The following is an 18498-nucleotide window of genomic DNA, read 5'->3' as shown; positions in this document are numbered from 1 at the left end:
CAAACTTTTTACCATGGAGACCATAATGCAGTGGTGGGAGCTGTTAACTAAAAAGCTAGTTGCACTAAGCCTAACAAACTAATCAAACATTAGATCTGATAACGCTAAAGTGTGATACCGACACAGTGCTTAGCAGAAGCTAATGCTAACACACTAATTCAACCATGATCTTACCTTCCATCCGTCAATGACATAACATGTTACAGCATAGTATATCGCCCTCAACAAGGTAAATTTTTCATTTCTCTCCAAGAAGACAATTAATATGCAGAATTATAATGCAACTAAATGGAAAATAGAAAAACTGTCATTTTACTTGTTTATTTTATCTCTTAAGTTGAGAATAACATACTAACAACTTTTCACAGATTCCCAGATTGTTGAAAAGGTTGAACTGCTTTCCTTTTGGGGACATTGTGTGAATCAGCCAGCGGATCTAGACTTCATGTAATGGATGGATGTGAGGAGTTAAATAGTTGCAGTCCAGAAAGAAAAACTGGGTTAGCAGAGGCTAAATTTCACTCATGTGTTCTTGCTTGAACCCATTATCATGTGAACCAAACCATAGATCATCAGAGTCATTACCAGGGATGTTCAGACGCTCCAGGATAACTTCCCACTATGTTCATCTCATCTTTATCTTGTTTAATGGGTCTTGAGCTCTGGGGACCCACTAAGTTACTAGGCCAAGTAAAAAAAAAGCTGCATTAGGGTGATGATGATCAATGCTGTAAATACGCAGCAGCAGATTGCAACACAACTGCTGCCACAAGCTTTTTCCAACCCCTACTGACTGCTGCAACCTGCAGCAATCTGCCAACTCTCATTTCATCCCTGATATAGAAGGTCAACAGAATGAAACATAAGAAGGCAAGATTTTATGAGGCGTTTGTGGTTTTTGGCTGTGTCATTTTTGCATGTATCATGAAATCAGAATAATATCTTAACCGAAAGAGATGAACCACAATGCCTGTGTAATTATTTATTTATCCGTTTGAAGAAACATTTTCTCTCTGAAGTTATCAATCATCAATCAGCTCTCTTAAGTTCCAGTGCTGAGTTCCGGACTTTGACTGGGCCGTTGCAACACCTTTATCGGTTGGTTGGATCCCATGTTTGGGACAATGTATCTGCAAGTTTTATAAATGTTCAGATCGTTTCAATGCCACTTTAAATGAAATTTCAGACAGAAAAAATGTATAGAGATCCTGTAGTATTACAAACAAGCTTTGTGTTTCTCACACTGCATTTGGCCTTAAAGTCCATAGTGCCATGTTTAAAAAGTTTTCTTTTTTACCCAGAATGCACCATGTTGGATTGGCAAGAGAAGCAAGCCAGTTTAAATAGATTTGCATTTATTGATGGCACACACAAGAAAGCTAGCTAGCTAGCTAGCTCGCAACAGTAAATTAGAGGCTAATTAGCGCTAGCCTCAACTACCTTGACTATGACTCAAACTGACAGAAAAGTCCCATGACACAAAAACAAAAACAGAATACGACATCAAGTAGTCCTGTCGCGACACAGCGGCCTGAAATTTGGGTCTGAACATTCAGAGACATATAAAGACAGTTACAAAGTAGGCCTTCTATCACCTGGAGAACATTTCCAGGATTAAAAGACTGTTGCACTGATTACTGCAACAGTGTCTTGACAGGTCTTCCTAAAACATCAGACAGCTACAGCTGATCCTGAATGCTGCTGCTCAGAGAATAAACTTTGAAATTCTTCTGTTAGTTTACAAATCACTGAGCGGCTAAGCACCAACATACAGTAAAGGTCTGTTTTTGTTATATTTACTGGTTTTTAAGACATCATTACATCCTTCTTGACTTTCCACTGAACATGAATGCTTGTGCACAGTGAGTCTAGGTAGAGAATTTGAGTGGCCTTGAAGGGAGAAAATTGGCACACCGGTCAAAATAGCATCCAAACCACCAGGGTGAGGTAACAGAGCAGGAGCTGGAGGAACCAGGCGGAGAAAAAATATCCTGCACAGTCCAGAAAAAGACTCATTTATGTGTCATCCATTAACAAATGTGCAGTGTCACCTAATCTCTACACTCCTCGCAGACAAAAAGACTCAATGGCCTACATACAATGGCCAACATGAAGTGGCATGATTTATCTTTAACCACAGATCCCTTTGACGTGCACATACTTCAGGACACATTATATCCTATAAAAATACACAGTGATGGACCACAATCTAGTCAGTTAATCAGCAGTGGGCCCATTAATTATTCATTAATTGATCAGAGGGCTCTATCCGGCCATCTGCCGGGGAAATTCTTCATTTCAACAGCTGATATTTCTCAGAAAAGCTTTTGGAAGCAGGTTAGATATATATTCTCTTTACCTCTGCAAAGAGCAACCAGGATCAACAGAACTGACTGAAGATGTATGTCAGGATTACTTTTTATTGATACAAAAAAATTATATGAATATTTGTTCTCACTAAGCTACAAAATCTTATAGTCAGTCTATATTTTACAATAAGAAGGACTAAAATTATTATTTTTCTAAAATACACTCGCAGACAAAACAAACTGATGCCTCAAAATGAATTGCCTGATTTGGGTAATGGGATATATAAATGACTGAATTTAACCAAACTAAAGTTAGTTTATGTAGAAAGTCTGCTTCGTTGGGGGGTGTGAATGTGTGACCGAACCAAAACAGCAAACTCTGGTCGGTCTACAAACCTCGGTCTCAGGTGGGTTGAGGTGAACTCTGGTGCGGTTGGAATACATATCTGAACGCCATGCGGACTAGGGACCGTTCCAAAAGCAGGAAGTGGACTACAGCACAGGGCATTCTGCGTAAATACAACCAAAAAAAAACACCCTAGCCTAGCGCTAACAGGACAAATGGCTTTTGGTCTTTTACCAAAGACAAAAGAGACAAACTACACCGCTAAAGTCTCACGCTTGCATTTGCTGAAGAAAGAAGTTGTGCTCAGTGTTTTTGTGTCTTTTCCTTCAGTGGTTCTTGGTGCAGCGCCCCCACAGGCGAGGAGGGGAACAGGGTCTTAAAAGGGTTTGGTTTGTTTTACACAATGCAGTGTGAAAGAAATCCCCAGCAGTTTAAACTGTAACAAATGTTGCAACTTTTGTCCCCAACCAAACAAGAGCTTTTGAGTTATTTTGACTCTCTACCTCAAAAAATCCACTAGAAACTATTAAATATTTTTCAAACTGACATATTAGCTCAGGAAATGCAAAAACCAATTTGTACATGTAGTTATATATTCTTATGCAACAAAATTCAATTATGTTATGATCTACTGTGTTTTTCTTAAATCTAACTATTTTGTTTTTAGAATTTTTGCCACTTGCTGCTGTATTTTGATTTGTTGGTTGTGACTGGATCTTTTTCAACCTGATTGGACGAAAACAATGTCTCTGTGATTGGCTGGTGGTAGGTTTCATTTAAATACCTTTCCAAGTTGTGGACATAGATATTGTCAGCCATGATTTAACTGTGATAAATCACATTTTTGGGTGATAGTTCATTGCCAACACCAAAGCTCGATTACTGATGGCTCTCAGAATTAAACAGAATCTCTGATAGACTTTTTCTAACAACATAAAGCAGGTTAAAACCAGCAAAACCATCAAAAATGAATTCTAAAAGCAACGAGAAACAAAATAACTGACGTCTATCAGTCTGGAAAGGAATTTAATTCAATTTCTAAGGTTTTAGACCCAGACGCCACTAATGGAGAAAACATAGAACAGTGGGGAATATCAACATTTGCTTGATAATCTGGAAAGTGTTACTGTGACAAAAATATGGAAACTAAAGAAATGTTGAAACTGAGAAAAAAGAAAAGCAATACTTGAAACTGAAAAATATATTTTAAACCAAAACAATAAAAAGACAATTGGAAAAAATTACATGTAGAAAGATTTGAACTTGAGAAATATGTGTAAAATATTTAAAAATATATTTTTTAAATATTTTGAGATATTTCTAAAAGTATACTTTTTTAAAATAACTAGGAAAAGTTCAAAATAGTTTTTTGTAACAAAAAAATTGGAACTGGAAAACAGGAAGATTTGACACTGAGAACTAATTTCTAAATAGAAAAAAAAGATTTCAACCTTGAAAAGGAAATCATTTTTAAATGCCGTTCGTATAGATTGGGCCCTCAGACCACAGGGTGTTGTGGAATTAAAGTAAAATATTCCTGATCAAATATTGAGAATCTTTTCAAGACATCTCCAGTTCCCAATAGGTGCATTTCCACTAACTGTAAAATTGCACAAACTGGAATAACAAAAATAAATTTGCTTAATGGAACCACGCCAATTTTGAACAAACAATTTTGATACATTCTGGTAGGATGCATCAAATCCTACCAGAATGGAAAGATTTGGTTGTATCAAAATATACATATTTCACAAAACTGCAATGGAAACACTGTCTTGTCACACGAATCATGTGATCATCAACTGGATCTTACTACTGGTGGAAAAGATGAAAAAGTGTGACAGGAAGTGGTATGAAGATGATGGTGCAGTATGTTTTTTAATGAGTTATCACGTGAACAAACATAATCACATGTGATTTTAATTGTGTTTCTCATTTAACGGAAACACCAGAATTGCAAAATTGTGTTTTTTCAACATTAGTAGCATATCAACAAACTTTTGCGCACAGCAAACATGCCAAGAAGTCTGAACACTGAAAAATCTGAAACTATAAATAATTTATTTATTTATTTTTTTCCCCAAACTAAACGGCATCAATTTAGCTCCATCCATGCAAAAAGCTGTAATGGGGGAACTTTTTCAAAGTACTGTAACCATGTTGACAAAAAAGTACACCCCTTTTCATTCAAAGGGGACAGAATACAGACGTCATTTTGTTTTAATTTAGGATATAGATGACAGCTTGTGGAGACCTGTGACGGGTTTTCTGGACCGTTTAGTCTGTGTTATTGTTAAAAATGCCAGACTGCTGTCCATTCACCAGATTTATGACATGATCGGTACACTTGGCCTGGTGTGCTGCGCAGAGGCCTCCTCTCTGCCACAGTTGGAGGCTGTTTTCATGGAGCAGCAAAGCTTTATTCCAGGCCAAGACTTCTGGAAAACACTTACAGAACGAAATCACGCGAGAAAACGCAACAATGCCATTATCTTTAATGTTTATTTAACGGCTTTGTTTGTTTAAAACCCAAGCAGCTCTGAGCCGCATTGTTAGAGCCTGACAACAAGTTTGGCTTGTTTCCATCCTGTAGCTGCTCTGTTTTCAGAGGAATAACAGCCAGAAAGAACAGGCAGGGGCTGTGTTAGCCATAGGGCTGCTACACCACTGCACTAACAGGCTGCTTTGTGCTAGCATTTGTTATGCTTCTGTGAGAGTGACTCCTCACAGTGAGATGGCCAGCCAGTTTCCAGCAGTGGGAACGGTAAATAAACAAAGAATGACGTGGTACTGAGGGTTAATTTCATCTGGTTGCTCATAAAACCAACTGTCAGGGTTAGCGAGTTCGCTGTCACCCGTTTGGGAATTCCTGTGCTCGTTTGACTAACAAAGCAAGGACAGAAGAGGCAGCTCAGGCTAGATTTACCAGGACTACACACACATATATAGAGTCACCATAATCGCATACAGTGAGTGTGTGTGTGTGTTTCTGAGCCCCCTCCGCAACAACACAGTGACCGATTACAGCTGAGACCTCTCTCCGCTGTAACTGTCAGACCCATCCGGGATGAGGCAGCCCTCTAACCTTTGTAGTGGACCCGCAGGTTGTTCTGTGACAGCCCGATGTAGCTGTATTTATCCTTGGGGCTCCATGATCGGGGTAAAGGGGTCTCTTCCTCGTTCACAGCCGGGTAGAGCCGCTTCAGCCGCTCGTTCAGCTCCTGTTCCTGCTGGTAGCTAAAAGCTGGTTCTCCCAACGGCAGGCTCCCCGCGCCGAGTTCGGCCATGTTTTTTTTCTTCTTGGCCTCCGGTTGGCGTCCTATTCTCGGTCTGTTTCCAGCCAGAGACCCGTGTCAGTCCGCTTGAGCTGTGGGCTGATAGTGAGAGGGACTGTAGGGAGAAAATAGCAGCGGTGCGACATCCCCGGATAAGCAGAATGTACTGAATGTGCTGAAGCTACGCACTATGGGTAATGTAGTTCAGTTCGAGGTTTATTTTATTGTTGCGACGTCTTGAAAGGACTACAAAGTTCCGCTAGTGTGGCTGTGATTCAGGACCTTTCACTAAGCATGCTAGGAAATGCAATTTTAATTTGAATAATAATAATAATAATAATAATAATAATAATAATAATAATAATAATAATAATAATAATAATAATAATAATAATAATAATAATAATAAATACTGTTGGGCTTATTATTGTCCACTTAGATCTGCAGTTTTTTAAAGTAACATGAAAATACAAATAATTTTATTTATATTGCTACTACTACATACAATAAGGAGAAGAAGTAGGCAGAAATTGCATTCACGTAAGAGTACTACTACTTCAATATGTTTTTACTCAAGAAAAAGTAAGTCATATCCATTCAAGAAATTACTCAAGCAAGAGAAAAAGAATATTTGGTAGAACTACTCAGAACATGTATTTTTAAAAATAACGTCATCAGACAGACAAAAGGTGCAAAGTTATGAGAATGTCAAAAAGGTACAGAAAACACAATTAGTTTTTGCATCTACATTTGTTATTTCATAGTTATGTAATTTATATGTGTTTATTTAAAAAAAATCAAACATTACACATATGTCAGCAGGCTCAGTAGATAAAAACTATAAAATATTAAACTTGCATTCAATCATGTAGTCTCACTTTTAACATAAATTGTAGGTTTGTGTCTGCATCTGGTACATTTTTGGTTAAAATATGCTTGTTTATCAATCAGTGTAGTTACTAACAGTGGGTAAAGTCCAGTAATTTTGCTCAAGTGAGAGTAATATAGCAATATTGTACTGCTCAAGCACAAGTACAAAGTAGTGTAGTGTAGTGTAGTAAACTACTACTAAAAGTATTTTTTTTTCCAGAAAGTTATTAAAGTAAACGTAACTGAGTAAAGTTAATTAGTTACTCCGTACCTCTGATAATAATAAAGGATTAAAATGGATAAATAAGAAAATTATATATATAACTACACAATATAAAATGTTTAGAATCTAAAACATTAAAGAAAAAAATATTTAAAAAATAACGTATAGCAATAAATTAATATTTTTTACGTAAATAACAATAGATACACTAGCAATGACTATAATAATTGTAATAATGATTATTATAATGAGTATGGTTAAAATTATGTATTCTTTGCCAAATTTAATACAGAATAAATCAAGTAAAGATTTATTATCATCCTAAAAACTTGTCTTTGCAGTAAATACCTGATATTCAGATTATTTTGCTGAGAATTTTATAGGTTAGGAAACAATACCTTTTAGCTGCGCAATTTAAATAAACAAAGTTGTCAGGCATTGCACGGACAGCTATGTGGGGGGTCTTTTATCGTCACCATGGAAACCGTTCTACAACGTTCAGTCTTTGGGCACAACCTGATTAACAGAGCAAACACAAAACATATGAAGCTAGCAAGCTTTTTAAAATATGTATAATGCTCTTAAGTTGTTGTTACGACTTTGGTAAAAGAGGAACTTCCTCTTTTACCAAAGTCGTAACAACAAATATTATTTGTTTATTCCGAAACAACAACCTGTTGTTTCCTTCTTTTCATTCATTTAATTTTACCAACACAAAACCATACTTTACAAAAAGGCTCTGTCCAGGAGATTGGAACATATTTTTCCTTGAGAAGAAAGATAAAGAAAAGAAGTTGGTTGTTAATGAGCTTACACATTCAGGAGCTGAAACCAGAGGTGAGGAGTTTCAGTTCACAATAAAAATACCAGAGGAAATGTCTTGAACTCACACGTCTTATTGTGCTCTGGTTGCAGGTTTACCACATCTTCAGTTGTGTTGTCAGTGCTTTCAGAATGTACAAGCCTTTTCTTCTTGTCATCATAAAAGGAATATGCAAACATTTTGGACTAGTAATAGTGTCAATTTCATGTCTTCATCTTGTTCATTCCTCAAGATTAAAATACATTATTGTGCTTGTTTAAAAATGTTAAAACACATTGAGTCAGATTGTATTTTGATGGTGTTTCTTATTACAAAAAACATTAGATTTGAACAAACAGAGCAAAAATTCAAAAAAGAAACAGAAGAACTGATCCAGGAGTGATTTCTTAATTTGACTGGTCCAGCAGTAATCAAGCCTCTTTGTTGTTGATGAAACTGAAGCTCAAAAGGTTGATAAAGCACAATTACAAGTGGAGCAATTGTATTTTCTAAGGTGTCACCAAAAAAATGGTCCTCAACTTCCTTAATTTTGGGAGATTGGCGATCGAGCAATACTTAAATGACAGAACGATCTTATTTACTGATGAGGTCTGAAAATCAGTCTGTTGCCAATTTAGCAATTTTGTTGCTAGTTTAGTGACTTTTCAAACAAAAACAACTGGTGATGGACAAAATTGGATCCAACAAAGCAGGCTGTTTAAAGATCGGTCGTCGGCCAGAAAACTGTAGTAGATGCATAGAGCCGGACTGGTTTGGATATCTTTGAATAAAGTAAATTATCATTTACAAACACAGATGGAAACAACCAATTTCTCAAAATCTTGACATTAACATTAATGCTTTTTTTTGTTTGTTTTATTTTTCAAACTGGAGACTCTTCAGAACTGAGTACGACGTCCTGCTGGCGCTCCACAAAAGAAGCAAACTAAGTCATTTTTCAGCTGCTTTTCAGGTACATTTGTACCCTTTCTGCTTGGATTTTCAACACTGGTGTTATTTGCTGTCCTGTGGCAGTAATAGTAATCGTAGTTCATCCCAACATTTGTCCATAAACTGATGAATTACCTGTTTTAAAAGCAGTTTTCTTTTTTATGGACATAGGGCAGTGTGTGCAGTCAGACCACAAAGACGAACTGATTCATTTTGATGATGTTTCATCAAAATGAATCTATTTCTGTTCCTCCAAACTGTTGATGATTCAACCAAATGTCCACCACTGGTTTGAACAGGGAGGGGTGTAAGAAGCTCTTTGTGTCTGAATCTATGACTAATTATCATTGCTGTGTGTTTAGGGAGGCGGTGAAGACAGCAGAGCCACATGAAGAACCAAATGAACATGTGACCATCGGTCAGATCCAAGCTAACAACAGCAGCGATGACTCCAACGTGAAGCAGAAGATTCAGATAATCTTTAATAATCTTTTTTTTTTTTTTACTTCAGATTACCCAAAAAACATTTTGATTTAATGATAAAACTATCCAAAATGAATGAATAAAATACACAGATGGTTTTGAGTGGGGTTTATCTTTAGGAAGCATCTTAGTGGCCACTTTAATCATTTGAATTTTGAAGAATTTGAAAATATGGTTATAATTTGAAGGAAATATAAAAATGAAAAGAGGATTACAGTCAACTATAGCTAATTGTAGAGAAAATATATTTCCTTTTTTAAAAAAAAAAAAAAAAAAGATAAGAGATCATTAGAAATCTCCCATAGAAACTAGAATCAATAGTACACATATCAGAATAGGTCATACAGATCTTAATAAATCACTGGAAGTAGCTGCTTATCATGAAACAGGACTTTGTGATTATTGCAATTTTGAAATGGTACAACATATATTTATTGAATCTATTGCACATAAGTCACAAAGGAGCAGTAAGTAAAATGGGTATCAAATTTACAACTGCAAATATTTTTGGATGCAAGTAAAATAAGAGGTCAAACCACAAAAAGCAGAACAAAAAGAAGGGAAACCTGTCAGATTTGTGATAAATCAGTAGATGGCGGTAATATAACAAATTGGGTGTCAGCTGACATAGGAGCGCCAAAGGGAGCGAAGAAGACAGACTACAACGACCACATTGCACCGCGGTGGCTACGTCCTCGGTTGCGTGCCTTCGCAGCGTTGGAGACATTGCACTGTGCCATCGTGCAGCCGGCCTCGGCGTTACAGTGAGGTAAGTTTATGTAATTTGTTTTATGCACTGGGCATAAACCTACGTGAAAACAAAGAGACATGAGTTTATTTAGGCGTTTGAATTAATTAAGGATACTAAGACCAGTCAAACCGGCTAATAACCTCTGGTTTTAGGGGGCTAACGTCGGGCACGCCTATGTCGGGTAGCTGGTCCGGGGGGTTATAAACGCGGGCCCGCAAGAGGTATCCGGACTTTAGAAGGGTTTGGGTATTTTTAGCATGTAGTGAGAAGACCAACCCCAATGAGTCTGTCAGCCAACAACTTGGAAAAACTATTCCCCGGGAGGCTAACATGAGCTGGTGGGTGGGAAAGTCTGGATCAACAGACAAGTTTCCTCTCAAGCTAGCAGCGGCTACTTGGCTAACGTCAACTGACTAAACAAGAGGAGTTTTTACTATTGATCGGTACCGCCGCATTGTTTCACCTTCTGCTCTTTTATACGGCAAAACTGTGCGGATTTGTTGCGTTTCTGTCCCGCTGTGTGTGGATCCTGTGCTAATGTTTTAGCGCGCTTAGATTGTTCCAGCAACAACCCTGAGAACACGTGACCTGTGCTGTCAGTTTAGGGTTTTGATTTTACAAATATGTATTTTCATTTTTAAGAATTACTCATTAAAGCCTTGTATTCAGGTTTTGCGTGTAATATTGCTGTATGTGTCTTTGTTTTCTGTACAAAAGAAAAGAAAAAAGTAATTTTCCAATCAACCTTTATTTATAAAGATCGTTAGAAAAGCCACAGTTGATCAACGTGCTAGAGAGAAAAAATGGAATTGAAACGGACATTTTTCAATATGTTTCCAAACTGTACAATGATTATCTATTGGGAAGAAAGATAAATTTTTATGTACATTTCAATAGATATGCTAAATTATAGACAAATTGTTTGTGGCACAACAGTAATCAACCATTTTGTGTCATTGCTGACAAGCTTGTTCATGTCTCTGCTGGTGTTTTGGTGGTTTATCTTTATCTGATCAACTCACTCTTTCAGATTGGAAAACCAAGACTTAACGAATAGGGGGTGTCCAAACTATTTGTCTCATGGGCCAAAATGTAAAAAGTACTGACATCAAAAAATATCATTTTTAAAAAACTAAAATCACAAAAATGTTATTTTTTTTTTTTTTAACCTTCTCATCAATAAAGATTAGATTGTTAAATAAAATGTATCCAGTTGTGTTATTCTGGGCTCGATTGAAGAAAACTGAAAAATTATTTAGTTTGTTCTCAGGAACAAAAACAGAATTTAGGTCAGTCTTCATTTGAAAACACACAAGTTTTAATACAGCAATTAAAAGTAGAATTGTGTGCACCAAGTCTAGAGTCTTAAGTCAATGAGTGGATGTGGTCGTAGTTACCATGACAGTAAAAAAGCACTAAAATGTTCCATCCAACATTTCAGTGACTAGATTTTAATTTAAAAGTTGCATTTTTATCCTGATTTATTGAATTCATTCTCTGCTGTTCCCTCACCTGCACCTGGCTGATGGGTTCATCCCAGGTCAGAGCTGGACTTCCCGATCAGATTATCTGGTCATTTCTTCCAAGCTGCAGGAATGCCGGTAATGGAAAACGGCTCGCTCAGCTAAAATGTGACAGATGTAGAGTGAGAATATAAAGTTTATCTATATATCTGAACATCAAGGTCTGTGTTTTGGTGAGCTGGGCATTCTGTTAAGGTACTGCTTTTGGAAATGAGCAATATTTTAAAGGATCATCTTATCTCCTGTAATGAAAGAAACAAAAATTACAATTCATCACCACAATGAACAATTTCTATTCAACAATAAACTTCCTTAAGCTCAGTCTGAGTTAATTGTATTTTTAGAGTTAAATTATCTCGTTTACCACAGTAATCCAAATATTATTTGCAATATTTCATTTTTAGAACAACATTAACCATTGTAGTATCGTTATTGTTGTGCTGAATAATATGGTGATGAAAGTATTTCTAAAAATTGTAATAAATTTGTCATGTTTTTGTGACCTTCAGGAAACCGGACGTCACCAGTACTATTTAAGTGTCTTATTACCGTTTTTAAGCATTTCAAATAAATAAAACAATGCACATAAAAAGTATTCACCCCCTTGGGTATTTTACCCTTTTGTTGCTTTCATAAATCAATCATTATTAATAAAATTTAAATTTTTGACCAACAAAACACTTCTTTATCGTCGATGAAACTGATTTTTACAAAGTAATGACGATTATTTACAAATCTGTAACATAAAATAAGTGATTTCAAAAATATCCTCAGTCAGGATGCACATCTGAACACTACAGTCCAGAGCAGTGAACAGATCTGAGCTTTGACTAGGCCACTACAGAACCTCCACCTTGTTGTCTTCAAACTCTCTGTGATGTTTTAGCTGGATGCTTCGGCTCGTCATCCTGCTGGATGATGAATGTTTTCTGAAGCCGTAGCTCTGCAGATGGAAGAAAATTGTCCTTTGGGATTTTCTAATATTGTGTTCCATTTATTTTACCAGTCCTGATTTGAGTATTCTTCGATAGTTTATTTCTTTAGGATTTGGGTTCAGAGTTCAGGTTGCTCCCAGTTGTAAAAACAATAGCTTGTGGCCATGATTGCACATCATAACTGTCTGAAAGTAAAAAAAAAAAAAGTACCGTAAATTAAATTCCAAAACCAGAGGGAATAATTGTCTAATAAGAACAAAAGTCGAGAAAAAGAAGAAATCAGAGCTAAGTTAACCTGAAGAAAAGTTATACAGAAACCTGAACTTATATTAAATTTAATAATAAATTTCACATTACACGTCAGTTCACACGTACATTTTCCCCTTACAACAATCTTAGAACGTTGATTCTTTTAAGATTGTCGCTTGCGATTTCGTAACCGATCATCCTGTAGTGTGTGGTGTGTTACGGTAGATCGTTGTGGCGCTCCGATCTAAATCAGGGGTTTTCCCCACTGGGAGGGTTAACACAGTCTGTTGAATGTGACAGGTAGCCAATCAGAAAGCCGGATTCTCCTCCTGCTTTCTGAGGGGAAATTACAGAGGGGAATCCCAAACAGCTGACATGGAGCAACCCGAAGTCCAGCGGACATTGGAGATGATATGTGGAAACAACATTAATGTTTATTCAACATTTCGTGCAAAGAATATAGAAATGACAAGAGGAGGAGTTGGCGCGAAATTGCTGCTACGTTGATGAACCCGATAACTTTTCAGCTGTTCTTCGTTAACGTGACATAAATAGGTTCTAATGATTTTCATTCATTCAGGACGTTACGCTGACACTAGAGCCACATGCACTGCGGGTAGATTGTTGTGAAGCATTGATTAATGCCTGGTTTTAAAATTAGTTAGCTGGACTTGTAGCTAGGCCTGTCGCCATAAATGTTAAATTACGACAAATTAAAACTATCGAAGTCATTTTAATTATCGGCATTATCATCTCTTCCGGCCTTTTTCTCTTTCTGTTGATGACACTGAATGAAAAAAAAAAAAAGCTCAACTACGGTTCTCTCCACTGACCCTTCCTTCCTCATATCCTCGTCATTTCTATATTCTTTGCACGAAATGTTGAATAAACATTAATGTTGTTTCCACATATCATCTTCAATGTCCGCTGGACTTTGGGTTGCTCCGTGTCAGCTGTTTGGGATTCCCCTCATAATTTCCCCTCAGAAAGCAGGAGGAGATTCCAGCTTTCTGATTGGCTACCTGTCACATTCAACAGGCTGCTTAACAAAACCCCTGATTTGGAGGGGCAGATGATCTACCGTAACACACCACACATTACAGGAGGATCATTACAAAATTGCAAGCACAATCTTAGAAAGTCCAACGTTCAAAGATTGTCATTAGGGGAAAATCGTGGAAAAAAATCATGTAGTGTGAACTATTGCATCAGTTCAGATGTGCCCATCTTCTCTATTTAAATTTAATGATTACTGAAGGGCAATATAGTATACAGACTTAATAATCTGTACTCTATTGGTTGAATGCAGTATTTATTTCCACTTTGGCTTTATGTTGTATAGTTTTTAATTAAAGTACTTTTTTTTTAAATCGAGACAGAATATATTTTATTGTTGTTTTTGGTTGTTTATTTTGTTTATCAGTTCCAGTGTTAAGTGTTCTTTTGCAAATAAAGTGTATCTATCTTTGGGAAGAAATCACATGCATTATTACATAATTTCTATTAAATCAGTGTAAAAAGGTCTTCAAACAATATTATCGTTTATCGCAATAATATTTTAGACAATCGCTCAGCAAAATATGTTATTGTGACAGGCCTAACGTGATTATTTCCTAAAAGCTGGCGGCGTTTGTCACAGAAACAGCTGCTGGCTTGGGCTCACTGAGATGTTCAGATGTTTGTTGCTTTTATCCGGGTTGACCAGTGTGTGTGACCCAAAGTCTACTCTGCCCCCCCACCCAGTGTGTGTTGCAGGGTGATTCAAGATGGCGGAGCAGCCTCTGTGGGAGCAGATAGGCTCCAGCTTCGTGCAGCACTACTACCAGATGTTTGACTCGGACAGATCGCAGCTCGGATCAATATATGTGAGTCAAACTTGGGTTCTGCTTGTCATCCATCATTTTCAGATTATCTTTAATATTGAACTTAAATTGTTTAAATGTAGTTTATTCACCATGATTAATGTGAAGCAGCTGTCCAAACTGACCAACCTGACTATAGGAAAATGTAGCTGGACTTATTTGTTTGATTGGCTGGGATTTGTTTCCTTAACTCAGGGGTCTACTGCCAAATAATACCACCTTATCAAAACAACACAAAAACGTTTTATCAAAAAATGTGAATTTTCTCAAATTTTGCATGTTTCCATTGAGCAAAGTTATTTTTGAAATGTCAAATTGCAAATTATGTGGTCAAACAAGATACAGCTACCGATCTAAACCAGTTAGCATCCAGACAGTTATTGGTTTGGAAGCCTTTTTTGTCTTAATCATTTGAAAAGTACATTTTGGATTTACTGAGGTTTCTTTTCAAGTCAAAGTCATGCAAATATTTATATATGTAGAATATTTACAACAAACTCAGCTGATTAAAGTGCTTGACAAAAATCACAACATCACAGGTAAAGAAATAGAAAATAAAATTAAGTTTGGTAGAAATAGTAAGATGATTGCAATATTGGCAGAAAATACCAAATAATAATATGAATAAAAACCAAAACAATATTTAATTTCAACTACAGTGAGGTTAACCTTTAGGATTTGTAAAAACACTTTGAATAGAGCTGTAACCTTTTTGTACTTGATTTATCTCAGACTGTGGATTGACTGTTTTTCATGAAGACAGATGATTTTTCCAGCTAACGTTCGTCTCCTCTTTGCTCTCAGATCGATACGTCATGCCTTACATGGGAAGGACAGCCCTACCAGGGAAAAATAGCAATTGTTGAGAAGCTCACTGTGAGTTTTCATGGTAACTTGTGGTTAAATAAATGGAGGAAAACTTTGACTCTTTTATTTCATGCTGCAAGTCAATAAGAAAAGCCTCCTTTTTTATAACATTAAAGGATCCAAAGCATTTTTGAAAAGCACAATCACTTCATTTTAGGGCCTCAATGAGTTAGAATATTTCATGTGGGCAAGCCTGGAGTTAATTGTGTAGGATTTTGCTCTGACTGGACAAAAAGTAGTTCTATGCAGGTGAAATGGAGTTGCAGTATGTCATTTTTCTTAAAGTATTTCTTTACTTTTTTGTTGAAACAGTCACTATATCATGACAGTATGGTATGAAGCAGATAATCTTTGAAAAGAAATAAAGCTCCTTTCCGTTCTTCCAGTGCTAACTAGATACAATCAATCAGAGCCAGGAGCGCTGTCAATCATGCTTCTGTACGCTCCACTCATTCAGAGGCTGCCATGGATGCTAAAGCTAGCTAGCTTTGCCCTGTATGATGGTGGTTAAACAGTTTTTCTGTAACATTAAGTTGTTTTCCTGCCACTGGAACACTTGGCAGCAATTACATGTGGTTGATTGACAGCGCTAAGCCTTTCCTCCTGGCTCTGATTGGTTGTTTTTGGTTGGGCGCATTGCATTTCTTCAGATGGCAATAGTAGCTCAGGGAGGATGGGGAGGAGATTGATCTTTTCACATTTTTTCTGCCTCATATTAAACTGTCAACATGTAAAAAAAAAAGCAACTAAATATTCTTTTTATAAAAGTTACATACTGCAGCTTATAACTAACTGAAAATTACCCTTTTTTTTTACAATCAGTCCTAAACTGTGGTATTCTTTATATTTCTGTGCAAATATTGACACTTTCATGTAATTCTGCAATATTTGGGCAAAAACTAATTCACTAATTAGTGTATTAATCTTCTATTTTCTCAGATTATTTGAGGAATTCTCTACCCCTTGTGTCATTTTATTGCAGGTTATTGTTGTTTTCATGCTTGAATTTAATCCAGCTGTTTATATTTCTGTTTTTTTGTGTTTCCCAGAGTCTCCCCTTCACAAAAATAGCGCATAGTATAACAGCGCAGGACCACCAGCCAACTCCAGACAACTGCATCTTGAGTATGGTCATAGGACAGCTAAAGGTAACTGTACCTGTCGTCTGTATTTCTCATTGTTTTGCCAACTGCCATAAAAAAGAAGTGCTCAGTGTTTGCAGAACTAAACGTAGACGCTAATGGTGGAGTGTATCTTGCGATTTTGAAGTTGTTGTCCGACCGGACCCAGCACAGTAACACCTTAATCCTCATTATAGTCCACCACGGTTGTTTTTCCTTCCTCTGAGTGTCAGGATGCAGTATAGAGACATTCAGGTCAGATGGAAGCGACCAGGCCATACAGAATCAGGTCACGTTTTAAAAGATCAGGTACAGGTCACATAAAGGCAAAAAAAATCTGATCTGGGTCACGTCAGGTTGTCTTAGTGAGCTTGTTTTAATTTAGCATGTGATTAATCGATTTATTGCGACAGACTTAGCTGTGTTTGTCGTTGATGTGACTCAATGTTGGTGTCTCTCTGCAGGCGGATGAAGATTCCATCATAGGTTTCCATCAGAGTTTCATCCTGAAGAACATTAACGACGCTTGGGTGTGCACCAATGACATGTTCAGGCTGGCCATCCACAACTTTGGCTAGGCCGCCTCTCCGCGCCGGCGGGCAGGGGCGGCCGCCTGAGACGGAGGAAGTGCTCCTCCTTCCCTCCGTCTCATTCAGGCCAGCTTGACAAATGAGCAAAAACGCCGGACCCTAGATGTCAATCACCGACCCGCGTCCAGGTGGGTTTCCACTCCTCCAGCCCAGCAGAACCGCGAAACGCCTCTTCGCTGAAAGCCGGCCGACCAATCAGACGCCCATGTCTGTTGCTCCGCCGATCTGCATGACGCTGGGAGATCTTCAGTATCTACACTCAAGCCACCAGAAGGACAAACATTCAATCGATGCCATTAACTCATGCTCTGCTTTGACTCTAACCCGTTCTGCTCTGCTGTCAACTCGGTTCTGTAGATCCGTGTTCAGGTTTGATTTGAGACGCCCCATTCATGCTTTCACCTTAGCTCTTCTTAGTGAGTCAAGTTTAGTTTCTGCCCCTCTAAGCATGATTCATGCTGCCGGGTTTAGCTGTTGCAGACCAAAGGATGTTGGAGGACGAGCGTTCATCTTGTTTTCTTTCTTTCTTTCTTCTTCTCTTTCACTTAACATCTGGCAGTCGACAAGGACTACAGCCACGATACACAATAAAACCTGGACATTTTTTCTTAACTGTGTGGTCTCTCCATGTCATTTTCTGAACAGGTTTCCTCACCAGAGAAATTACTTGAAGAGCCGATGTACTGAAGTTTTTTTCTTCTTTTGCTTGTTTATTTGTTTGGCTTCAGGGACTTTCTTTGGGCCAGATGTGGCCAATAAAGACTTCCAATCTCCAGAGGTTTTGCTTCAGCTGTCATAGCAATGTGGGCACTGAAATGTTACATGATTATGATTACTTCAAGTAAAAAATATAAAAACAAAATGATTCAAAGCATATGAATTCAAAAATTACTTTTATTTACATAGTTATCAGTAAAATGCACCAATAAATCACCTGATTTTCCCCTGATTGGCTTTGAACTGTCAACCTAAGCTAAGAACCACCAGAAATGTACACCTTTTTAATGAACCTTTAAGAGATTAATTACCAAATAAAGATTTACTTACTGATTCTGGTAGGAAAACAAGCTTTATATTTAAAAACCAGGGGTGGATTTACAAGTATGTGGGACCCGGAGTCAGTTTTAGTGCCTTATCTACTACAGAAAGATTCTGCTAAGGCAAGTTGAAGTACATTAAAAAGTTGTGCTATTCATAAGCAGGTATGAATTATTGCATGTTAGATTAAATATGTCCCTAAACAGTAGCTTCAGGTTCCCCCAAAAGTACTATAATTTATTAATTTGAAAGTATTTTATTGTTGTTTATATAAATTAAAATCCCAAAATATTAATCCCAATT

General features: G+C 37.2%; 2 protein-coding genes across 2 annotated transcripts in view; one reads left to right on the top strand and one right to left on the bottom strand.

Annotated features, from left to right (window-relative positions):
• The window catches only part of ranbp10 (RAN binding protein 10), a 38103-nt gene extending 31965 nt beyond the window's left edge, over positions 1–6138 (bottom strand). Inside the window, exon 1 of the mRNA XM_044124694.1 lies at positions 5741–6138. Coding sequence (XP_043980629.1) covers positions 5741–5942 — 202 coding nt within the window. The 5' untranslated portion in view covers positions 5943–6138. The remainder of the gene's footprint in view (positions 1–5740) is intronic.
• Positions 6139–9873: 3735 nt separating this feature from the next.
• nutf2 (nuclear transport factor 2) lies at positions 9874–17769 on the top strand. Its single transcript, XM_044126096.1, has 5 exons — positions 9874–10028; positions 14461–14582; positions 15384–15455; positions 16496–16594; positions 17032–17769. The coding sequence occupies exons 2-5, from the start codon at positions 14484–14486 to the stop codon at positions 17143–17145; spliced, it is 384 nt and encodes a 127-aa protein (XP_043982031.1). The 5' UTR covers positions 9874–10028; positions 14461–14483; the 3' UTR covers positions 17146–17769.
• The last annotated feature ends 729 nt before the right edge of the window (positions 17770–18498 follow it).

Source organism: Gambusia affinis, linkage group LG08, assembly GCF_019740435.1.
Source record: "Gambusia affinis linkage group LG08, SWU_Gaff_1.0, whole genome shotgun sequence".
In the NCBI taxonomy this organism is placed as follows: domain Eukaryota; kingdom Metazoa; phylum Chordata; class Actinopteri; order Cyprinodontiformes; family Poeciliidae; genus Gambusia; species Gambusia affinis.
Note: the sequence above shows the minus strand (reverse complement) of the source record. Positions and strands in the feature narration are given on the sequence as shown.